The 23660-nt window shown below is 42.6% G+C and overlaps 2 protein-coding genes across 2 annotated transcripts; both read left to right on the top strand.

Annotated features, from left to right (window-relative positions):
• The first annotated feature begins 4135 nt into the window (after positions 1 to 4135).
• asphd2 (aspartate beta-hydroxylase domain containing 2) lies at positions 4136 to 9113 on the top strand. Its single transcript, XM_083903151.1, has 4 exons — positions 4136 to 4245; positions 5416 to 6635; positions 7685 to 7798; positions 7947 to 9113. The coding sequence occupies exons 2-4, from the start codon at positions 5774 to 5776 to the stop codon at positions 8075 to 8077; spliced, it is 1107 nt and encodes a 368-aa protein (XP_083759277.1). The 5' UTR covers positions 4136 to 4245; positions 5416 to 5773; the 3' UTR covers positions 8078 to 9113.
• Positions 9114 to 15975: 6862 nt separating this feature from the next.
• On the top strand, positions 15976 to 23401 carry LOC310938651 (uncharacterized protein; the record flags this gene model as incomplete). The annotated part of the gene is made up of 7 exons (XM_083903197.1): positions 15976 to 16725; positions 22199 to 22229; positions 22312 to 22455; positions 22539 to 22648; positions 23053 to 23127; positions 23216 to 23288; positions 23376 to 23401. 7 exons carry the CDS (start codon positions 15976 to 15978, stop codon positions 23399 to 23401), a joined length of 1209 nt encoding a protein of 402 aa, XP_083759323.1.
• Positions 23402 to 23660: the final 259 nt, after the last annotated feature.

Below are 23660 nucleotides of genomic sequence, written 5' to 3'. Positions count from 1 at the left end.
GCCAGAGATGACGACTTTCTTGGAGCGTGACGATGGCCAGACGCAGGAACTCGACTCGCTCTGTGAAGACCTGGTGGAAGACGTTGTTCGTACATTCTTATTTACACACACATGTTCATTGTGTCTCAAAGACGAGGCATGAGTATGGTCATAAATACAGGATATCCCTCTGTTAGGGTCTTATTTATCTTATCTTATTAGTCTCTGGTTCCAGATGTGGGGAACGTGTCCCATCCTTAACGCCACATTGACTCATTTCAACAGTGATATTTGATCGTGTGTAGACGACTGTCGAATATGACGTCAACAACTCATTTGTTGGGGGTTGAGGGTGCTAAAAACCATACTTCCCCTTTTAAGTCTTGAAATGTTCTTGCTATTCCTATGACATGAAGGTCAGGCTGTGACTAAAATATATATATTTTTTCGATTCCTCTCCAGGGAAAACCAAAAGACACACAACACTTGAAGTGAACTGCTCTCCCTGCAGACGCTCGACTTCATCTCCCTCCAGGGACGCTGGGAGGTTCTTTTAGTGGGGGTCAGCACTTCCCTTGTCCCAGTCTCCCTCCCATATTTGTCTGTTTATATTTGTTCAATATGTTTTAACTTTGTTCTTGATTGTTCATTCATCCCAGTGCCCAGTGTTAGGACTCCATGTTTGTATTTCTATTGCAGCAGTAGGGTTCTCAGTATGTTTTTCTAATACTTTTTTATCCTAATGGCATCTAATGGGACCAGTAAGTTCCTAATGGGGTTCTGGCGGCCCCGCAATGAATTACAGTTGATAGTTTTAATCCAGGAGCTACTAAGCTTGTTAAATGTTTATTGGACATTACTGGATACAGACCAATACGTGTAAATTGTAGAACTGCAATCTGGCCATTAAAATAATTACACATTTTTTTTTTCCTTTGGCGGCCCTCAGTCCAACATTGGGTTCGTAAATTGGCCCTCAGGTATCAAAACTTTGAGGCCTCACCCCAATTCACAAGCTCAGTCAGAACAACAACAACGTGAGATTTACACAGAAATGTATACAATGTGCATGACCTTATTCTACTGTCACTCTAACAGTGGTAATCAATATTAATCAAGGCTAGACTAGAAGTAAACAGACAAAGTAACTGTGTCAGCATTTAGATAAAGAAACCACAATCATGGTGTGAGTTCATCAGGCAAATGTCTGGATGTGACTATGGCCGTGTTTACGTGAGACCTTTAAAAATATCATGTAAACGTGGCCTATATAATAGAAGTCATAGCATATAATAGACTACAGTATAGTATAGTATAGTATAGTAGACTACGGTATAGTATAATAGACTACAGTATAGTATAATAGACTACGGTATAGTATAGTAGACCACGGTATAGTATAATAGACTACAGTATAGTATAGTATAATAGACTACAGTATAGTAAAATAGACTACAGTATAGTATGGTAGACTACGGTATAGTATAGTATAATAGACTACAGTATAGCATAGTATAATAGACTACAGTATAGTATAGTATAATAGACTACAGTATAGTAAAATAGACTACAGTATAGTATGGTAGACTACGGTATAGTATAGTATAATAGACTACAGTATAGTATAGTATAATAGACTACAGTATAGTAAAATAGACTACAGTATAGTATGGTAGACTACGGTATAGTATAGTATATGTGGTACACCTTAATGTGAGTTAGTCACCTTTTGTTTCATACCGTCCAGGTCTGTAGTTTACATGAGTGTTTAATATTACATATTATTCTATTAGTGCCTGCAGTAACCAGTTCAATGTCAATTTAATTTCGGTAATATTTTATTAATTATTGCGGAAGATAAACCGCTGGGGGACCAAGGAAAATGAGGCGGAACCAAAGTATGGGTACCTGATCACCCCGGAGCTCAAAGGTGAGGGACCCCTCCCTCTGCCCTCAGATCTCTGTTTTCTCAGGTCAGTACTCGGTGAAAGTTTAAAAATGGGTCCTCTTATACTGTTTGTAACTGTATGTTATATCTGTGAGAGGTCTGAAGTCGGATTCTAGAGGTGAAAAACCGGGTTTTAGAGCCACGTTTCTAATCGCGAGGTAGAGAAAAAAAAGGGGGAAACGACGCGAGCGACCGTTTTGATGTGTGTTTTGATGTGTGTGTGTGTGTAAGACTAAGTAAATCAGTAAAAAAAAAAAAAATTATTGCACATTTAAAAAACAACATAATCTGACCAAAGTGCTGTACCGACAACACAAACACAAATAAAAACAACTATTAAAACTTAAATCAAATATACGCTAAGATAATTAGCTGCTGCTGATGGTTGATCTGTGACTGCTGCAACCCTGGAGACACGCAAGGCATCTCGGGAAATGTTGTCCGCAGTCACAGTAGCAAACAGTGGTCGATGGGCGAGACAAGGAAGACGGAGGTTTGATGACTCAAGTCAACCACAGTGACCACAGTGATACCGGATGTAAGGTAATTACACCTTCAGAGTAAAAGAAAATACCACAGTCGGTAAAACTGTTAGGATTATATTGTATTGTTAATTAACCAGACAATTATACATAGTTTTGTTTTGTTTTGTCTGAGAATTGTCAAATAATAGTGAAATTATTTCAATGTCGTGACTGCTTCCATATATGTATATATATATATATATATATATATATATTTGAACGATGTTTATACTGCATAGTATTATGGGAGCTGTAGGATTCAGTGTGTTTGAGGCACAACACAACTCTGTTGTCAGCTCACTGAACTCCTTTTTACAGCCTTAGGCAGCTCCGTTCAAGGGAATGAGATCAAATAAGATAAGATTTTATTGATCCCCCACAGCAGCACAAAGGGAAGCAGTATAACGTAATGAAAGGTAAATAAAAAATAGAAATAAGACCAGGAACAAAGTGAAATCAAAATACAGGATAAATAAATAAGGACAGGAATACTATCTATAGCAACAATGTACGATGCTAGAAAAAGTGACAGCATATGTAGTAACAGACAGCACAGCAAGTGATTAATTGCTCTTAAAATTCTGTGTTAAAATAAGTCTGTGCCGCTTTAAGGCGTGCGTTGACCGTAAACTACATTTCCCACAATGCACGGCGATTGCGTTACCCGCAAAAGTGACGGCATCCCACCACTAGATCGCAGCGTATCAGTGTATACGCGTGCATCATGCGACGAGTGAAATTGAGATTGAGACTGTGATCGCAGCAGAATGTGTTCACAAAAGCCACAACTTGAATAAGTAATAAATACAGAAAGTTATTTAGCAATATGTTACTGAGTAGTTACCTTTATTTTACATTATAGACAGTTACATCTGGCCCTTTGAGGGTAACCATTATGCTGATGTGGCCCCTCAGTGAAAATGAGTAATGTACAGGGGCGTCAAACTCATTTTCTCTGAGGGCCACATCAGCATAATGGTTACCCTCAAAGGGCCAGATGTAACTGTCATACAGAATAAATGTCACTAAATGTCATCAAATATAATGAAAAATAAAGGTAACTACTCCGTAACATATTGCTAAATAACTTTCTGTATTTATTTACGGTCAACACACGCCTTAAAGCAGCATAGACCTATTTTAACACAGATTTTTAAGACCAATTAATCAATCGCGGGCCACATAAAATGACGTGGCGGGGCCACATCTGGCCCCCGGGCCTTGAGTTTGACACATGTGGTGTAATGCATATCTTTTTTACTCTGTTTATATGTTGTTTTTCACTTATTTACAGTATTTTATTGTTCTATATATTTATATTGTTTTATAACGTGGGTTCTTTACAGTGTAATGTATTTGTTATTAAGTTTATATAGTTTTTAAAAGCTATCTTAAATCTTTATATTCTACATTTCTAAGGTTTTTCCATGTTATTTCATTCATTTTTCGATTATTTGTAACATAATGGTGATGAACACTCATTGGAAGGAAGGGCCCCCTGGGGATTTTTGCCCATGGCCCCTACAGACTCTAGAACCGCCTCTGAGTGTACATGCTTTTTGTGAACAGGAGTTTCCTTCCTCTGTCTTTGTTGGTGTCTGATTTCAACCGCTTTTATTTTGAAGTGCACGCCTGGAAACAATAACGCGCACTCCTGCTGGTTCTTTGACGCTTGGGTGGCTTCCGCTGGTGGAGCGAGAGAGAGTATATTCACAACAATAATGATCCGGAGGCTTCCCGACATCGACGCCCTGCTGTGACAGACAGACAGACAGACAGACACTCGAACCGTCGGTAGGGACCGCTTTTGCTTTCATGTGTTCACTGAGTGATGCGCGTGTGTGTGTCCGTTTTCCATGTCCATGTTGTGGCGTGTGATCTTCCGTCTGCTGTGTGCACTGCAGTGGTGCGGGTAGCTCCGCCTGGACACACACCTGTGCGCCTCTCCTCTACACTCGTGCACGTTGAGTAGGTATGGATGCAAAAAAACATGCACGAGTTCAACTGACGCAAAAAAAAAATAAATAATAATAATAATAAAAACGTGCACGGAGCTCATGTATCACGCGCTGCTTGTTTACTGTTGGTGATTGGATGTTACAGCTCATCGGGATCAGTTGGCCACATTAAATGGAAACAATGTAGTGTGTGTGTGTGCGTGATGGCTTCATGTTTGGTGGTCAGTGTGCGGGAGTGTGTTGGTGTCAGTCAGGGTGGAGGGGAGGTTCCATTAGCGCTGGATTGCCCGACCATTTTTGGTGAGAGCGCATGGCGGAGCTCGGATCACAGCTGACGCATTGCACTCCCTGCGCTTTGGCTGTTTTTTGTGTGTCTATTATCATTATATAAACACACACACACACACACACTCCCTGTTGTTTTGTTGTTTTACTAGTTAGCAGACATGCTATTACACAGACCACACAGCTCCTCCCCCACCCACTAAGGGATCCATTAATGCAGCCCCCCCCCACTGTGATACCTATGAATTCCAGTTATGAATGTGGGAGGGTATCAGGACTGTGTGCGTGCGTGCGTGCGTGTGTGTGTGTGTGTGTGTGTGTGTGTGTGTGCAGTATGTGCGCCACAACATTATAGGCATAGATGTGGGTTAAATGCAGCACTGTGCCCATGACTCATGGTTTTACAGAGTGCAGTACAGGGGTGTGTGTGTGTGTGTGTGTGTGTGTGTGTGTGTGCGTGCGCGCGCGCGCGCGTGCGCGTGCGTGCGTGCGTGTGTGTGGGTGCAGTCGTTTTGAAGCCCTCAGTGAGTGGGTTGAGTTTCAGCAGGTTGTTTTTTTTTTTAACTCCGTTTGCTGTCGAGATGTGTTCCACAGACGAAACCAAGTTTAAAGATTAACACATTAACATGAACGTATTACCGCCTGTGTCACGGCCTCCCCCTCCTCCTCCTCCTCCTCCTCCTCTCATCCCTCCGTCTCCTCTTCTGTCGTTGTTTTCCAGGCAGCAGCAGATCATCATCCAGAGATGCGGCGTCTGCCTGCGTTTGTCTGAGAGAGCGAGGGAGTGAGAGCCGCCGCACGAATACCGCACAGCCAGACACCATGCAAGGAGAACGCGCTTCCCCTCGCTGCTGAGTGGTGAAATGTTCGGGGCTGAAGAGCGAGCGCGTCACATCACACCAGCGCACTGTCTACCATGGGGATAAGAGCAGCTTGACTCACTAACACTCTGCCGTGTGATTACGTGGGCCCTTTCAGTCGTGATCGAGAAAATCAAGCAAAGACTGTTAACTCATCCATCATCTCTTCTTCTTCTTCTTCTTCTTCTTTTCCCTCACCAGATTCAATAATCCAGAAAGATGGAGTGGTCACTAGAGAATGTGAGGGAGATGGTGGCTGGAGGGATGCAGTCAGTCAGGGAGTGTGAGATCTGTGCGTTAGCCATCGCCATGTGCGTGCTGCTGCTGTTTATGTGGTATTGTTACAGGGTGGGCCGGGAGCACGGCTCCAGCCCCCTGCGTGGCAGTTATCTCGCAGGGCCCGGTCGGATCGGAGGGGTGGTGGGAGGCTTCATGAGTTCAGACTGTCGTGGCCGAGCGAAGGGTAAACACGGCTCGGCGGAGGAGCAGAACGGCTTTGCTTTCTGTCAGTCGTCGGAGTGCTTCCGCTGCACCAGCGCTGGAGAAAGTCTGAACCAGAGGCTCTATCACAGCCTGCAGGAGTACGCCAAGCGCTACACCTGGTCAGGCATGGGCAGGGTGCATAAAGGAGTCCGGGATCAAGGCCGATACCTTAACAGCCGACCAACCATCCAGCGGCCAGAGGTCTTCTTCCTGCCAGACCTTCCCTCGGCCCCTTTTTTCTCCAGGGAGATCCAGAGGCACGATGTGGAGCTGCTGGAGCAGAGCTTCCCCGCGCTCCTGGCTGAGTTTGAGAGCATCTACCACCAACCGCCGGCCCGCAGCGGCTCCTCTCTCCCACCCGGGTGGAAGGTCAACAGCACTCCCCGTGGGCAGTGGTGGACCTACTACCTGGTCAACCAAGGCACCCCTCTGGTTCTCAACGTCAGGAGGTGTCCGCGAGCATGGAGGGTGCTGGGACAGCTGCGCACGTTCATCGCCAACAACGTGTTTGGCAACGCCTGCTTCTCTGTGCTGACGCCCGGAGCTCTGATCACCGAGCACTACGGTCCGACTAACGTCAGGCTGCGCTGCCACCTGGGTAAGTGATGTGATATTTAGTGACCACGAAAAACATGTCTTTCCTTTTGCTGCACCTGAGCCTCGATTCCATTTATCCTCTCTGAGATGACATGAAGTAGTTATTATATGTTCTGTCGTTCTTTTTTAGGATTTAAAATAGCACACGATAATGATATTCTTTAGGTACTATAAGAGCAGAACATTTGAAGGTAACATCTATACGTGTGTTTGCCCATAGCCTTAGAATAAGCTCTTTGTATGTAACGAAGGCAAAGGCCTTGCTTTATGGAAGGCTATGTTTATACGGTAGCCTGTAAGGACAATCCAGCCAGAGTGTAATAAAGAAGTACAACTTCCTTGTCTGGTATGTAAAAGCCACCGTAGTTCCCTGACGTGCTAGGGAGGGGGGGCAGAGGCAATTCTAGAGTATGTAGGGGCCCTAAGCAAAAATTCTCTGGCGGCCCTTCCAACCAGTGTTCATCACGTGTTCAAAAAAAAAAAATTTTTTTTTCAAAATGAATGAAATAACATGAAAAAACCTTGTAATTAAAAGTATGTGAAAATATAAATGTAAAGAACAATAAAAAATACTGTAAATAACTAAAAAATAAACATATAAACTGAGTAAAAAAGATATGCATTACACTGTAAATAATCATTTTCAAACTTGCAGAACAATAACTTCACACAGGTTAACGTGAGGTGGGGCCCCTTTAGGGAGGTTTCCTACTGAGATGTCATTGCAAATCGCCCATTGTTGTTTAAGGGGGACGGGGAGGCGGCTGCTCACTGCACATTTCAGTAAAAACAGCCCTCAGGCTCCGAGTATCGGGGGGCCCACTATCGGCTCGGGGGCCCAAAGCAGTTGCCTGCCTTGCCTGTTCACAAGCTGCGCCTCGGGAGGGGGGATGAGTGAGCGGAGAAGTCTTCCGTTTGTTACCATCTGAAGTCTCACCATTAGATGTCTTTCATTCTTACATATTGGTCCTTTAATGAAGGATATGTCACACGATATACATTGACTTTTTTTCTTTCTTTCTTTCTTTGTTTTTTTTGTGTCTCTAACAGGTCTTAGAGTGCCCCCTGCCTGTGAGCTTGTAGTTGGCGGAGAGCCGCAGTGCTGGTCTGAGGGCAGCTGTCTGCTTTTTGACGACTCCTTCCTCCACAGGGCCTTTCACGAGGGTAAGATCCCATTACGACGGGCCTTTAACGCTGCCCCCCCCCTTTTTATGTATTCCTTGAAAAGGAAATACATCAAATCTAATGTCTCTTAGGAAAACGGAGACTAATAAAAGCCTGATGTTTTCTCCTGATGTCTCTCTCCGTGTAGGCAGCGCAGACGATGGCCCCAGAGTGGTCTTCATGGTGGACCTCTGGCACCCCAACGTGGCCGCTGCTGAGAGACAAGCCTTAGACTACATTTTTACTCCAGGCCGGTTAGAGGACAAGGATGGGAAATAGGCGCGTGAGTGAGAGTCAGATGGTCTTTAGGGAAAGTGTTTCTGAGATCGGGGGGAGCAGCTCTTCATCGTTTTTCTTTTCCTTCTTCCACCAGACCAGCTCTCACATTCACTGTGTACATACTCTCTTTTACTACACGCATCTGTCATTACTTTTCTTAGACAATGACTAAACATTGGGCCTCTTTTATTAGTCATGTTCAGCCTGACTCCAAAGTCGTTTTATTAGTGTGTATTAATACCACGGCAGTGATTTTTTTTTTTTTACTGCCTGCTGAGCAGTAAAACTGTTTTTGTTTTTGTTTTTCCACATTTCCCTTTCCCTTTAACTTTGGGCCAAGTCAGGAGATTTAAGCCCAATTTATACTCCTGCGTAAAGTTGTCGTAGAGCCTCTGCGTCGTCGCCGACTGCACGAAATATTTTTTAAGTGTCCATCACTCCGTCAAGGGACAACGGAGACGGCAAGAGCTGCGATTGGTCCTCAGGACAGGCCGACATATCGCTGCTCTGTGCCGGCTCACAGTGAGCACTGAGCGTCCACAGAGGCGGAGCTGATCACCGCCGACAACGTCGCTGCCAAACTATAAATACTTAATATCTTAACACACACAGCACATGTTTAGACTCTAAATGGCCAATTTCTCACCTCAAACTATCTTAAAACTGCGTTCCGTGACACAGAAAAGTGAGAAACGGCCACTGTTTCAACAACAACAGTCTTTCTCTGTCTTTTAGTTTTATTCTGGATGCTGCGTGAAACCGCTTCCCTCTTGATGAAACCTGATAAACGAACCCTCCGCCTGCCACTGAACGGTGTGTCACACTCTTGCTCTTATGCTTCACAGGCATAAATAGTCCCATAGGGTCATCTATTCTAGCCGTTATGTTCCCAAACCTCCTTCACGGCACCAGGAAAGACAGAGCAGCACAAACCTCTCCTTTTAACAATAAAACAGAGAGTCATAATTGTTGTTCAGCATATCCAGCCACCACTTCAAATTCAACGTGGGTTTGCACTTTTTTATTTCAGCACTTTCCATCCTTTTTAGACCGTTAAAACAGTAGTAAAAGCTTGGCTGTTCACTTGCTCGCAGGAGGTAGTCTACAGTGGCCCTGAGGTGCAAAACGCAAACGCAAATCACAAACACAAAAAAAAAAAAAAAAACGCAAAACACAAACACAAATCAAAAAAACACAAAACAAAAAATACAAACACAGATCAAAAAACACAAATCACAAACGCAAAACACAAATCAAAAAAACACAAACACAAAACAAAAAATACAAACACAGATCAAAAAACACAAATCACAAACACGAATCAAAAAACACAAACGCAAATCACAAAACGCAAAACAAAAAACACAAACGCAAATCAAAAAACACAAAAGCAAATCACAAAACAAATACGCAAAACAAAACACAAACGCAAAACAAAAAACGTGAATCACAAACGCAAAACACAAACAAAATCAAAAAACACAAACGCAAATCAAAAACACAAAAGCAGAAAACAAAAACATTAACTAATTTTGTATTTTGTGATTTGCGTTTGTGTTTTGTTTGTGTTTTGTTGATTTGTGTTTTGTTTTGCATTGTGTTTGTGTTTTTTTTTTTATTTGCGTTTGTGTTTTGCACCTCAGGGCCACCGTACATTTTCTTTTTCCAGTGATTTCAACCTCTGTTATTGTTCCTTTAAAATCACAGTAAACGTAACACTCGAGCTAAGGAAGCCCTGCTGGAACACTGTTTAACAGAAACATTCAGAAAGGTTAAATCAGCCAATGTGGAGTATTTATGTCTTTGGCTAGTTTGTATGACGTTGTGATCAAAGTGGCATCTGTTTAGAGATAAAAAAAACAAGATAAACGCGTAACAGACTGTGACGTGACCGTGTCTGTGAGCGTGATAACTGAGGTCCAATGTAAGTGTCATGATGTGAACGTTTACAGCTAATATCTCTGTCATGACTCTGTGTGCTGGTGTGTGTGTGTGTGTGTGTGGTAGAACCAGTCCTGCTTTTACATGCCATGGTTAGAGAAGCACATTTTTAGGTCAAACTGTGGTGAGTGGACCTGTGCTGTGTCTCTGGAGATGAAAGTGTTTTTTGGTAAATTCACTAAAACTCTTGTAATTTGGTTGTATTTGATATTAGGTATTTGATATTTCTGTAAATAAGGTTGAGGTTAAAAAAAAATGGTCTGAGATGTTTTGAAACGATTGTCTTCGATACTTATAACTATTGTGTTGTCTTGATTTACAGCTAAAAGTGACTGCATTTCATTCTCCGTTTTTTTGAAAGCCAACCACGGACTTTGATAGATTAAATGAGTTGATTCTGTATGTTTATGACGTGTTATATCTGTTCTGTGATGTTTTTTTTAATTTTTTTAATTTTACGATTGGAGCATACGGTATCCATTATTCGAGCCGCAACTCTTAATTCTTCAACGGCACTGCAGAGCTGTTACGTGCACAGTCTAAAAGATAGCAAACGTGAATCTTTAGCGGCTCGACTAGTCCGTCGTGATTCAAGATGATCATCCACTCGATTCCAATGTTTACAAAAGTACGAACATTTACAAGTTGTTTACAACATTTGACGAAAGCCGACGCTCACATTGAGCTGTCCACAACTCATTTAGAACAACGAATTCTGTCATTCCAAAGCATTTGCTTTAACACTGTATAGATGGGACGACCATTTTGTTTACATTTGGATTAAAGACTTGTCCTTTAACACATTCTTGTGTGGATTTTGAACCAGTATTTCTGTACATTTAATAAATGGTTGAGTATCTTATTTAAACGGCTGTTGTTGGAAGTATGACTTTTACTGTGAGATATGAGAGCAGACATTTGATCTAATGACGATAAGCTTTACTATATAGAGCAAGAAGGCGAGGTTTCCAGACATCTCCAGGACGCCATCACCAAACTAGTCTAGTCACAGGAGCTTTGGCCCAGACAAGAGGTCTTCAGGTGGTTGAGTGTTTTGACCCGAAACCTCCTGGCTTCCAGATCATCTCCTCTCTCAGCTGCCTCTCCCAAGCTTTCCTCTTCCTCTCTGGGCCTTTTACACTCATCCAGGTTGGCAGATTCCATGCAGTTTGTGCAAGGCGATCCACCTCCACTGGGCAAAAACCAAGTCCCTGCTGTCATCAACCAGCCGTTTGTGTTTCCCGGCTTTCCATTCTGCTGCCTCTGCTGTCAGTTCCACTAAAATGACTTCGCTCAGGGTTGTGGGTAACACGATGTTTAGAGATGGAGCTTTCTTCTCTGGTTAACTCTAACCTTCCATCTTTTCCCTGACTAAAGTCGTGAGGGCGTGGTTGTGTTCTTGGAGAGAGCCTTTCCTCCCTCTTGGATAAAGGTGATGCCGTTGGGTGAGTTGGTTCTAACTTGTTGATTATGCTCCGTGACGTCTGCCAGCATCTGAAGCACTTTATCCAAGCAACACAATCTATACCTGCTTTAACAACTCAACAGGATGTGTGCCATGGTTCCGCTCTGGCCACACAACCATGTTTTGTTTTCTTTATACTTTATTATTCCCCTTAGGGAAACGATTAAGGAGCCTTCCAAGGATTAGTGGGCAGCCACCGAGCGGCGCCTGGGAAGCCAATGGGGGTTGGGTACTTTACTTTGCAGGGGTACAACAGGCCTTTGTCCTGAGTGAGACTGGAACCGACAACCCTCTAGGTACAACCCAAGTTCCTTTTCCACTTGGCCATGGGCTCCATCTGTGCAGATTTGCAGGTGAGGGGCTAGTGTCGTAGGCAGCTCAGTATGAAGGAGATTTGAAATGGTTTGAGCCTCTGCAGGCCATCCAAGTGGTTTTGTGGGAGGTTCCTGTGCTCTCCTCTGGGTTCCTCAACTCTGTCTAGATCATGGTTCTTTTTTTCCTTTGGGTTTGCCTTTTTTTCCACTGCTCAGTGTGAGCACTCTCCTTCTGGGATTATGGTGTTAGATGTCCATTTCTGCACAGACCTTACTATAAATGCCAGGTTCTCTCTGACTGCTGTGAGGTTTTCCCATTTGCTCTGCTTCGTGCCTCAGATTTACTGCCTGAGAATTTCTTCATAAGGTATGTGAAGAAGTATATTGGTAGGATCAGGGGCCGATGCTGCTCTTACCTGTTCCACCACCTCTTGTATCTCCTTCCACGATGGTTCTTTTACACTGAGAAGTAAGAGACACAGCTGCTAATCAGCTGTATGAGCCTTTTTTGCCTTATTGATTATCTGGCATTCTTGACAAAATGGAGGTGTTTCCTCTGATATCACCTTTTTAAAGACAGTCAGCCGTGTTTGTCTGGAAACACTTAACATATTATAGGTGTACTCATCACTGTACTCTGTATGTGATTATTATTATTATACTAGGCCAACACTCAATGAACTTCATCTGAGTATTTTGGCCATTTTGGGTAAATGATGCACTCCAGCTTCACTCCACCAGGTGTCGCTCTTATCTAAGTTACAATGGTTACTAATGAACTACAGTTCAGATTCATGGAATCATTTGCAGCCAGATCATATAATGTCCTTGCAATATTTCAAATCTAAGTCTTACTGATGGAAGACTGCAGCTGTTGTTACTGATCTGGATCTTGGATTTTTAACAGCAAAGACATGTTTTGCATGCCGAGAAAATGGAGACTGTACTGTAGGATAACCGTTGTTTTAACTACTGTTGTCTTACAGACCAAATGATTAATTGTATAGTATAACAGTGTCAGTGATAATAACAGCAGCAGCTTTCGCTCTCAAAGTTGATTGCACATCATGCTTGAAAAAAGACACAAGCTTCAAAGAAATGTTTCTATGGGCCGCCATTGGCCCCCGGGCCGCACTTTGAGAACCAATGGTCTGAAGCTATAGTGTGTCATTTTGGGTGTATTCACCACAGAATTGGTCTGCGCAAAAGAAATACTACAAAAAAGCTAAGAAATGTTTGTGTTTCTATCATTTATCCAGACTTGGGTTTAGGACGGGCCCCCATGGTGGCTGAGTGTCCAATTAATCCAATAAATGGGGAGCTGTGGGGATTATGTACCTTGCTCAGAGGCCTTTTGCCTGTCAGGGTTTGAACCAGCAACCATCTCGTTACAAGAAAAGTTCTGCCCGTATCTTGGGCTGCCTGATAGCCATATAAGTGACTCCATGGTTTCTTTGCATCAGGCTTAATTAAGTTTCTCAATTAGTGCAGTCAGCACCGGCCTCTGATTGGCCGTAGAGTTAACAGGCTTGCCTGTGCTTGTTAGATTTTTTTAGTTGAAGCTGTGGAGTCCTGAGAGCACACTAGTTTTTGACCGTGCTTTGAATGACTGTTATTTTTTACTTTATTTTACTTATAATGCACTTTTGTACGACACATTTTTCAGCAAAAACAGTGAGCAAAATGAAGAACGCTCTACGGAGATTTTGTTAAAGTACGCGTCCACTATATGCTTGGACTCTATGGCTTAAGTGGGGATTGTAAAAGGAAAGGACAGAGCCACACTAACAATTCTGATGATGTTTAGTGTTTTCTTACAGGTGATTCAGACAATGATGTAGAAAGTTATAACGGTCAAATAATTACATCCAGCTGCACAGACTCTACTAGTCCTCACGAGGGCAGCAGATCACACCAAACTTCACAAGCAGGGTGGCACAATTTGTAGGCTTCAGGAGCTCATAACTCACAATGCTAGAAAGACGCACTGAAGTGGAATTAAATAAGTGTCACTGGAAATGAGTTGTAGAGGAAACATTGAGGGTGTTGATATCAATGATTGCGGGAAACTGCACTCTTGCAGATGTGATGGTTGCTTGAGGTGGTCAGTGTTCTGCTGCCTTTGAGAGGAGCCTCACAAGAACAGCTGATTAGAGTCGAGAGCTTCTGCAAGAACCCTTGAAATCTATGATTGGAAATCTACAGGAGGCTGACTGCAGTGGCGTCATATAGTTGTAAAGCCAGTGAGTCACTATCTATGTGTGTTTTTGTATGTGTTATGAGGCAGAACATTATTCCTGAAGAAGTGGATATGTTTGAGGCTCAGATTTGATCCAGGTCTAACTGTTCACCTCCATGATAGTACACAGTATGTATATATCATGTATAAACTAAATATTTATTACATGTAACAGGTCATCAGATATATCCAAACTAAACCTTTAGATAAAGTTTAGTTTAAACTTAACCCAATTCAAGTTTTAGAGGCATTCGTTAGATGCTGTGGAACAAAATGAGCAGAGCTGAAACGATTAATTGATTATTAATCAATTTCTAAATTAACCGTCAACTCTTTTGATAATCAACTATTGGGTTTGTTTGCTCCATATGACTCAGAAATCAATAAAACTGAATCATTTTGGTTTTTGGACAAGAACAAGACATTCTTTCAAGACCTTAATGCATAATAATGCATTATTATTATTATTATTATTATTATTATTATTCTCAGAACATCGTCATTTCCAGATTTGACACGCACTGATCGATAATTCTCAACATGTTATGGACTAAACGGTTACTCGATTAATCGAGAAAATAATCAACAGATTCATTATTATGAAAATAATTGTTAGTTGCAGTGTTGCAATGTGTGTAAACCATCATGAAAGCAATCGTCGTAGTTTGAAACAGAATTGAATGTTATATTGATTTCCAACAATGTGTCCAAACCTTTACAAATATTAGTTTTTCTAAAGGAGTCAGGACACGTTTGTCTGAGAGAGAGAGATTCGCATCAATGAAAAGGTGACGCAGTGTGTGTGTGTGTGTGTGTGTGTGTGTGTGTGTGTGTGTGTGTGTGTGTGTGTGTGTGTGTGTGTGTGTGTTCTTGTACTTGCAGCATACTGAGGACCAGTGAGGGTTTTTAACCAACAAAGTGAGGTCATTTTTACAGAGTTGGCCGGTCCTCACTTTGTTTTCATTGGAATCACTTTCTTAGGTTGCTATAACATGCTTTACTCATACTCATACTATACTATTTGTCAAAAGAGAAATTCAAATTTTGGACGACATAGTATAGTATGATGTTTTTTGTAAGATTTTGGGTCAAATTTTTTTTTTTTCTAAAAAAATTTTTTCTACATTTTTTTAAACTTTTGGACGACATAGAGGGGTATAACGTTTTTGTCAAATTTTGGACCAACAATTTGGGCTAAATTTTTTTTTCAAATTTTGGACAAAATAGTATAGTATGAATTTTTGGTCAAATTTTGGGTCAATTTTTTTTCACATTTTGGACCAAATTTTTTTCAACTTTTGGACGACATAGTATAGTATGACGTTAAATGTAAAATTTTGGGTCCAATTTTGTTTGTAAAAATTTGGACCAAATTTTTTTTTTCAAAATTTAATTCAACTTTTGGATGACATAATATAGTGTGATGTTGTTGTCAAATTTTGGACCAAAAATTAAATTTTTTAAAAAAGAATCGAAAAAGTTTTCCAGCCCTTTTTGCTCTGGGGCTCCACCTCCAGACATTTTATGGTACTGCAACCAGTAGTTCTTTGTAGATGTCATTCATGAAGTAGATATTTGTAATTGTGTTGATTTATAAAGTGGAAATGCTGGTCCTCAGTATGCAGCAAGTACAAGAATGTGTGTGTGTGTGTGTGTGTGTGTGTGTGTGTGTGTGTGTGTGTGTGTGTGTGTGTGTGTGTGTGTGTGTGTGTGTGTGTGTGTGTGTGTGTGTGTGTGTGTGTGTGTGTGTGTGTGTGTGTGTGCGTGCGTGTGTGTGTGCGCGCGCGCGCTCAGTCTGCGCACACCAATCAGGTGGTGAAATGTAGCCCCAAGTCAACGCGCGTACAGGCTCTGCGGGATAATGTGGCTCGACCATGGGGAGGAAACGGTGTATGACGCCGAGGATCAGCGCACACAGACGGGCTAAAGATCCGCAGCTATGAGCTCATCCTTCCCGAAATCTGAATCCACCACCTCCCTCCTGAAATCATCCGCAGTGGCGAGGAAAGCAGGGACACATCTCCCCGAGAAAGCAGCCGGAGAGAGCCGGAGGAGTCAGCATCAGCACCAGCACCAGCATCACCACCGTCCCGCCGCACTCCGCGGCAGCAGCAGCACCAAAGCCGAGGATTGCGACACCAGTGCCCGCAGACCCCTGTGCCACCCCACCGTCACCGACAGCCAGGACAGCGGTGACAACGCAGCCACGCTGCGGGACAAGAGCACGTCGCATGTCCCTCACAGCCAAGTTCCCGACGCGCCAAACGCCGAAGCGAGCAGAAGCGTGAGGGAGCGCGGCGGCACCAGGTCATCCAAACCCGCACACCGGCACCACCACCGCAGGAGGCAGCCGCACAACCGGGAGGAGCGCGCGCCTCCGGCGGGAGCACCTGAGCCCGAGCATCCGCGTCCTAGTCACGTTCACGCGCGCCCGGCGGTGCCCAGGGTGCCCTCGCTGTCAGACAGCAACGATGACAGGGCTCCTCTGTGTCAACCCAGGGGCCACAAAGGGGCCACTTTGCCCCACAGAGGCAGCGGTGGCGGCGGCCAGGGCGCCAGTCCCTCCCCGTCCTCCTGCTCCCTGGTCCCGCTGTCCAGCAGGTCATCCCGTCGCTCTCGGAGGTCCAGTGCAGCCTCTTCTACATCCGATATCAATTTGCGCACCATCCTCAATTCACTCTTTGGGCAGGTAAAACAGCGATATCTAGATAACGCTTTTAATCATCTCATGATTCAAGAGTCTTATTAATGAACCTGGACATGCTGTGACAGCCAGAGCCCAAACCTAATCCTGAATGTATGTAAAGATGGGAGAGTTTATAATTCAGATTACTTAAAACAGCAGGTTTTAAACTCAAATGTTCATGCTCTGCAGAGCTGAAAACCGTCATTATTGTTGTTACTGTCGTTTGGTTCAAGTGGCTCCTGCTCCACTGACACACTCCATGTTCCAAAACAATATAGAGAACTGACGCAGTCTGCAAACCTTATTATTACTGCATGGAAATTGAAAGCTTATTCTGCACACAGTTATGTAATTTGAAAAACACAATGCAGCCTCCTACGGAACCTCTGCCAATCAGCCCTCTTGTCTCTGGAAAGTGGGTGTTTCTGCAGAGAAAGCATCACAGAGGTGGAAATGTCTGATGTGCTAATGTGCACGTTAGGTCAAAGACAGATGGCTGTTGTGTTGTGTTGTGTTTGAGGGGCAGGCACTTTGATATTCTCTCTGCAGATGGATGCTCCACTTTCAGTCACAGATCTATTTGTGCAAATGAAAGTAGTTCAGCTGCAAACGCTTGCATCCGTGACGTGGTTTTTTACATAATTTTAGCTCACAGACCTGAAGTCTGCTGCCACTTTGAGTTACACATCACACGTCGCCGCATTGAAACGTTTATGTGCAGCATTTCCTGTTTTCACCTGATCGGGAGTCGTCGTTTTAGGCCTCACGTGGGAACACGTTGGGCGTCAGAATAGTATGAAATGAATGCTCATTCCACAAATATCCCATGAGTCAGTGAGTGAGTGAGTGAGTAGCTCTGTGCAAAACATTAGCGTGACCTGAAAAAGGTCTTGGATGAGACGGTCGAGTTCAATGACAGGGAAAATTGGTTTTAGGGAGAGACGCAGATGTTGCACGGTTGTTTGTTTTCCTTCTCTGGTTACAAAGTAGTGTTCTCGCGATCGACCGCTGCTGCTGCTGCTGCTGCTGCTGCTGCTGCTGCTGCTGCTGCTGCTGCTGCTGCTGCTGCTGCTGCTGCTGCAGGTCAGAGTGACCTTGTCTCCGGGCTGCAGAGGGCACAGCATGATGTGATGATGGTGTTGGGAAGGGAGGGGGGAAAAAAGCAGGAAAAACAAGGTGCACATGCAAATCTCACGTTTGCAAACCGGAAAAAAAATTTGCCTAGCACGCAGCAGCGAGAGCGTGCAGGTGAGGAGGAACATCATGAGTCCTCCTCACATACAGTGTGTTCTTGTGCACGTGCATGGCACAGATTCTAGTACAGACACAGCAAACACTGTCAGTGTGTGTGCGTGTGTGTGTGTGTGGGGTCAAAGGTTACTTTGCCAGGTGCAGCTGTTGTGTTTGTTTGACGCCTGACACACCAGATCCCTCACATCCCCTTCCCCTTGTGTACAATATCTCAGACTCTCTTGTCCTTTCATAGTCATACCTCCTCGTTCCAGTACTCTCACTCTCACAAGTCTCTGTCCCTGTGTTAGCGGTGCTGCTTTGCTACGTCTGAGCTTCTTCCACTTCTTTCCCAGGCTTCATGGGTCTCACTGAAACCAGAGTTTTTCGCGCTCCTCCTAATCTCCAAACTGTTAACTTGACCGAGAAAAAGTCCCCGTTTTGCTTCTCGGTGTCTCTTTTATCTCTTGGCGTGGGACACTGCTATGACTGTTCTCTGAGGACGGTAAGACTGTTGCACCTTGTGTTCATCTGTGCAGTGATTTTATTCTTTAAGTCCTTAAGATATAAGCTTTAAAACGTGCCGTCTGTGTGTGTTTGGATGATGTGCAACAGAATCAGCATATTTTTAAGACTATTTCTACCAGCTTGTTTTCTGTAAACCATGATTTTTGGTGTAATTTGAAGTAATTTGTGTCCTTTATAGAGAGGCTCTTTTCTATTTATTTTATTATTAGCAGACCAGCTATGCAGCACTTAACTTAAAATTAGGGCTGTCAAAAGATTACATTTTTTTAATCAGATTAATCACAGGGTAGGTGTGGATTAATCACGATTAATCACGATTAATTACCATCCGTAAATGTGCCAGAAAAAATCGAATTTTCTCTTTATATCGTTGTAGGAACGGAGAGATAAATAAAGTATGTGAAAATATAAATGTAAAGAACAATAAAATACTGTAAATAACTTAAAACCTATACAATGAAAGTGAGAAAGTGCGTTAATTCCACAAATTAATCATCCTGCGTTAACGCGTTAATTTTGACAGCCCTACTTGGAAAATTACTATTATTGATACTATTGAATTGAAGTATTGCAATACTAATGACAAAAACATATCATCCCAGCCTTAAGGTGATGTGAATATGAATATTCTTCGTGTAAATGGTTCCATTTGATGGCTTCAACACCGCTCCTCCACCCCTTTGCAGAACAATTACAAAACAGCAAAGTCATAGATCTACCACCCGAGCAGCGTTAAGAGGCACAATTATGGAATTCTCTGCCAGAACACCTGAACTTTAGCCACCTTCAAAAGAAACACTACATTTTGGCTAATTCAGGAGCAATATCGTGCTCATATTTAGCTTCTATACTGTGTTCTCTTGTGTATACTACTCTCCTTTTACTCTATTTTATTAAATAATGTCAACCTGTATTTTTATTTTATTCAAAAGTGTTGTGAATTAGCTTTAGCTAAAAACACTATGGTGCATGCATCAGATGACTGTTGTATCTGTCCCTATCTATATAAACCTTATTAATAATAATAATAATAATAATAATAATAATGTGTGCTAATAGGAGAGTATTTTGCGTGTCTGTTCTGTGGTGTTTAAGGTCACCCTCCCGTGTTCTCCGGAGCATGTTTACTGTTCCTGTGACAGTGTATAGGTGTGAGATGCCAGTCTGTAACAGCAACGGCACGTAAACAGTTATGAGAGGTGAGCGGAAAGTTGGCAAACCGCGGCACTCTATCGACGCGTTTACATCTCAGCCTTGTGTTTGCTTCATCACCATCGTTGTGTCATCGTGTACACACAGACACACTGCCAGTTCCACTCCGCTCCAGCGTTATCCGTTACGCACTTTAGAACAACCACAGTGGACCGAAGTAGGACTGAACAATTATGACCAATGAGGACGAAATGTGGGTCAAATAACCGTTTTACCGATTACCGATGAATTATTGTCTGGTCTTACGTAAAACCCACCTCTTTTCGTTGGCTTTTAACACCACGTAGAGCGTTGATTTTATGTGTTTTATATGTTTTTATATTTTTTTATGTGTTTTTATGTGACTGTATTTGTTTCGTTGTGTCACATTTTCTATTTTATCATTCTATTTTATTTCTGTTTTTATTTTTTATCTCTGTTTTACCTATTGTGCAGCACTTTGGAAACAGTTAGTTTGTTTAAACTGGTGCTTGGAGGTGGATTGGATCTATACACGTCACATTCTCACATCTTTGTTTCTGACAGATCTGCACAGATATCAGACAGTTATCATTTTGAATATGTTATTGAAAAGAAAATGAGAATAATTATGTAAAAATGACCACAATTACCTCTCATATCGCGATTGCACTTTAAGTAAATAAATAATCACGATTAGATATTTATTCAAAATCTGTCAGCCCTGGACCAAATTGTTGTAGAGAATAAAAAATAAAATACATATTAAAAACTGATAAAATGACATGACAAAAAATGGGTAAAAGTAAAAGCCATACAACAAAACACAATAAAAACAAATAAAATAACGTAAACAGCCTAAAAAGTGTCAAAGGCCACTGAGAAGAGATTTATATAAAGAAGAGGTACAGGCAGGTGGATGTGCTTTAGGGTGTAGCAGCTCAGAGATGCAGGAGAGGGCAAAGCCATTAAGGGATTTAAAAAAAATTAAAATCAATGTATGTATTAATGAGCAGCCAGTGCAGCGGGCTGATGCTGCTGATGCTGCTGATGCTCATATTGATGTGTGCCAGTTAAAAGACGTGCAGCGTTTTGCACCATCTGAAGGCGGCGGGCGGTGGAATGTTTATTTTTAAGCTTTGAAAATGTATCACACGCACAAAGCGAGTAGTTAATGTTCTGCCAACAGATAATACATGTTGCATACTGGACCTTTATATAGCAGCGTTGTAGCGGCGTAGTGATGTTCTATTAGTCCACTGTTGCCTTTAGATGCAGACGTCTGTATTTCTCACAAAAAGTGGAGTTTGAAAAGTGCACTTGTTTACATTGTCCTATAAGCTCAGAATCTTTATTGCAACCCCATATTTAGCAGACTGGCATCAGTGAATAAGCACATAACCTAAAACATGTCAGGGTAAATGGTGATGGATAAAGAACCTGCAGGGATAAACAGATAAAGCCTGGTGGTGCAGTGCATGCATGCGTGCACTGGCTGCTTAATGCAGTATTTGGGTTTAATTACCTTCCGTGTTTCCGGTCAGACAGGCCTGACGTCAGCACTCACTGTGGTGTTTAGACTTCACATGGCTCCTGCTGTTAACCCCTGAGGGCTCTGGGATATGTCTGCCTCTCTCTCTCTCTGCCCTTTAAAGGTTGTGCTCATCGCAAGCAAGAGCTGGGGGGTGGTGGGGGGGAACAGAAACAGCCACATTCTTCTATAAACTTCAGGCTTATGGATCCCAGTCATACTTTACGGCAGGGGTTCTCAAAGTTGTGATACCTGAGGGCAAATTTAGGAACCCAACTTTGGACTGAGGGCCACCAAAGGAAAAAAAACAGAAATAAATCCCATTTGTAATCATTTTAATGACCAGATTGCAGTTCTACAGTTTAGCGTTAAGTAATATAAGCATTAATATAATAACGCTTTATAATTTACTGGGTAATTACCCAGTATTTTGGCCATCGTTCTTACCTTCTAATTACAGGTTAATACCAAGTAACACATTTCTGTTACCATATATTTACTGGGTAAATAGCTAGTAATTGGGGGCTGTAGCTACCTGCTTATTACCAGCTTATAACACAATAATACACTAACATTCACCATATAGAAACCAGGTAAATACCCAGTATTTTTGTTTACACTTATTGGTCTGTATCCAGTAATGTCCAATAAACATTTAACAAGCTTAGTAACTCCTGGATTAAAACTATCAACTGTAATTCATTGCGGGGCCGCCAGAAATGTTTCTGCGGGCCGCCATTGGCCCCCGGGCCACACTTTGAGAACCAATGCTTTACGGGAATCAGACTATTTTTAATTGGGGGGGTTTTGGCCATCGTGTTGTGAGATGCTGTAGGTCCAGGTTCACAGACTGTTATCAGGACTACTGTGGAGAACACTGTTGATTTAGGTTTGGGTTTTTTGCTCCAGTCACAGCTTTGTCAGTGATACGTCTGTTTTGTTACGATGTGTGCGTGTTCTTTTTCGAGTTATGAATCTGTTTTGATCAAATGTTTTTTTGTTTTTTTAAATTAATAGGACAGAGAGCTGAGGCCAGAAGAAATGGACGGTGAGTTTCGTCTCACTGAAGACGAGTGACGCGTTCGATTTGTTCGATTGTACTAAATTCATTTCCTGCTCTCGCTCAACAGAGTTGCGCGACGCGTTCAAAGAGTTTGACAAAGACAAGGACGGGTTCATCAGCTGCAAAGACCTTGGAAACTGTATGAGAACGATGGGATACATGCCAACAGAGATGGAGCTGATTGAACTGAGCCAACAGATAAACATGAACTGTAAGCATTTAACTTTCTTTTAATATTTAGATGTCATGCGTACACTTTGTAAACATCCAACGTAATCTCTCTTTTATCTTAAGTGGGAGGACATGTTGACTTTGAAGACTTCGTCGAGTTGATGGGCCCAAAGCTCCTCGCTGAGACTGCAGACATGATCGGAATTAAGGAGTTGAAAGACGCGTTCAGAGAGGTAAGAGTGTCCGGATGTTGCGAACCGGCGACTGTTTATGAATCAAAAAGATGCTCAAAAAAACTAGATAATTAAGCCGTCTTGACAATTGCAAATGTACTTTTTTACTGACAGACTTCAGCTCCAAAATCCAAAACTCTTCTGCTCATTTATTAACCAGAACCAGGAAGAGTGAGCATATTAGTCCAGTTTTATGGTGCGTTTCCACAAACTGGGACTGTACGTGGAAAAGAATACGGGGTTTAGATATCAGGGAAGCCGGCACACTAGATATTCTTAAAAGAAAGAAGTCAACTAGTTCCTTTTTATTCCACCGTGTTGTTTTATTGTTTAAAATGTATTTTCTTTTTAGCTGCAATCCTTGTCTGAAAGTTTTTTTATTGATGTTGTTTCTCTGCTCTCAGTTTGACACCAATGGTGATGGTGCCATAAGTACATCTGAGCTTAGAGATGCGATGAGAAAGCTGCTGGGCCAACAGGTAAAGATCGTCAGAGTCTGCAAACACTTCCTGGTATGGTGACTTACGTCCACGTATGTCTGCCAACCTGTTGTTTTCTTGTGTCCAGGTGGGTCTGAAGGAAGCAGAAGATATCTTGAGGGACGTGGACTTGAATGGCGACGGCCTTGTTGACTTTGAAGGTAAAGCAGCTTTCGCAGACTGCTTCTTAAATACCGTGGTGCAGCTGCTGCATTTCATCACCGCTCCCTTGTCTCCTTTCCCCTCAGAGTTTGTGCGAATGATGTCTCGCTAAGATCACGAAACGATCGCAACCCGAATGTGATGTCGAGTCCTTTTCCTATTACTGGACTGCAGTTGCAACACAGGACCGTCTAAGATCTTCTGACGCGTCCAAACTCTGAACGAAAACTGGAATTAAAACTCCTTGAATGTTACGGAGCGAGGGTCACCTCACTTTCAATCAATAAGTGTTCTTCCTGAAAAGTCTCCAGTTCAAGTGAGGCAAACATTGCTGTAGCTGATGATTGTTCCACTTTAGGTTTCTGCACTTT

Source organism: Microchirus variegatus, assembly GCF_963457635.1.
Source record: "Microchirus variegatus genome assembly, chromosome: 16".
Classification (NCBI taxonomy): Eukaryota; Metazoa; Chordata; class Actinopteri; order Pleuronectiformes; family Soleidae; genus Microchirus; species Microchirus variegatus.
Note: the sequence above shows the minus strand (reverse complement) of the source record. Positions and strands in the feature narration are given on the sequence as shown.

Bases quoted from the DNA above. Each gene is read 5' to 3' on its own strand.
- asphd2 (XM_083903151.1), top strand. From the start codon at position 5,774: ATGGAGTGGTCACTAGAGAATGTGAGGGAGATGGTGGCTGGAGGGATG. The intron at 6,636-7,684 runs GTAAGTGATGTG...TGTCTCTAACAG, and splicing joins CAGGCTGCGCTGCCACCTGG to GTCTTAGAGTGCCCCCTGCC. The intron at 7,799-7,946 runs GTAAGATCCCAT...CTCTCCGTGTAG, and splicing joins CCACAGGGCCTTTCACGAGG to GCAGCGCAGACGATGGCCCC.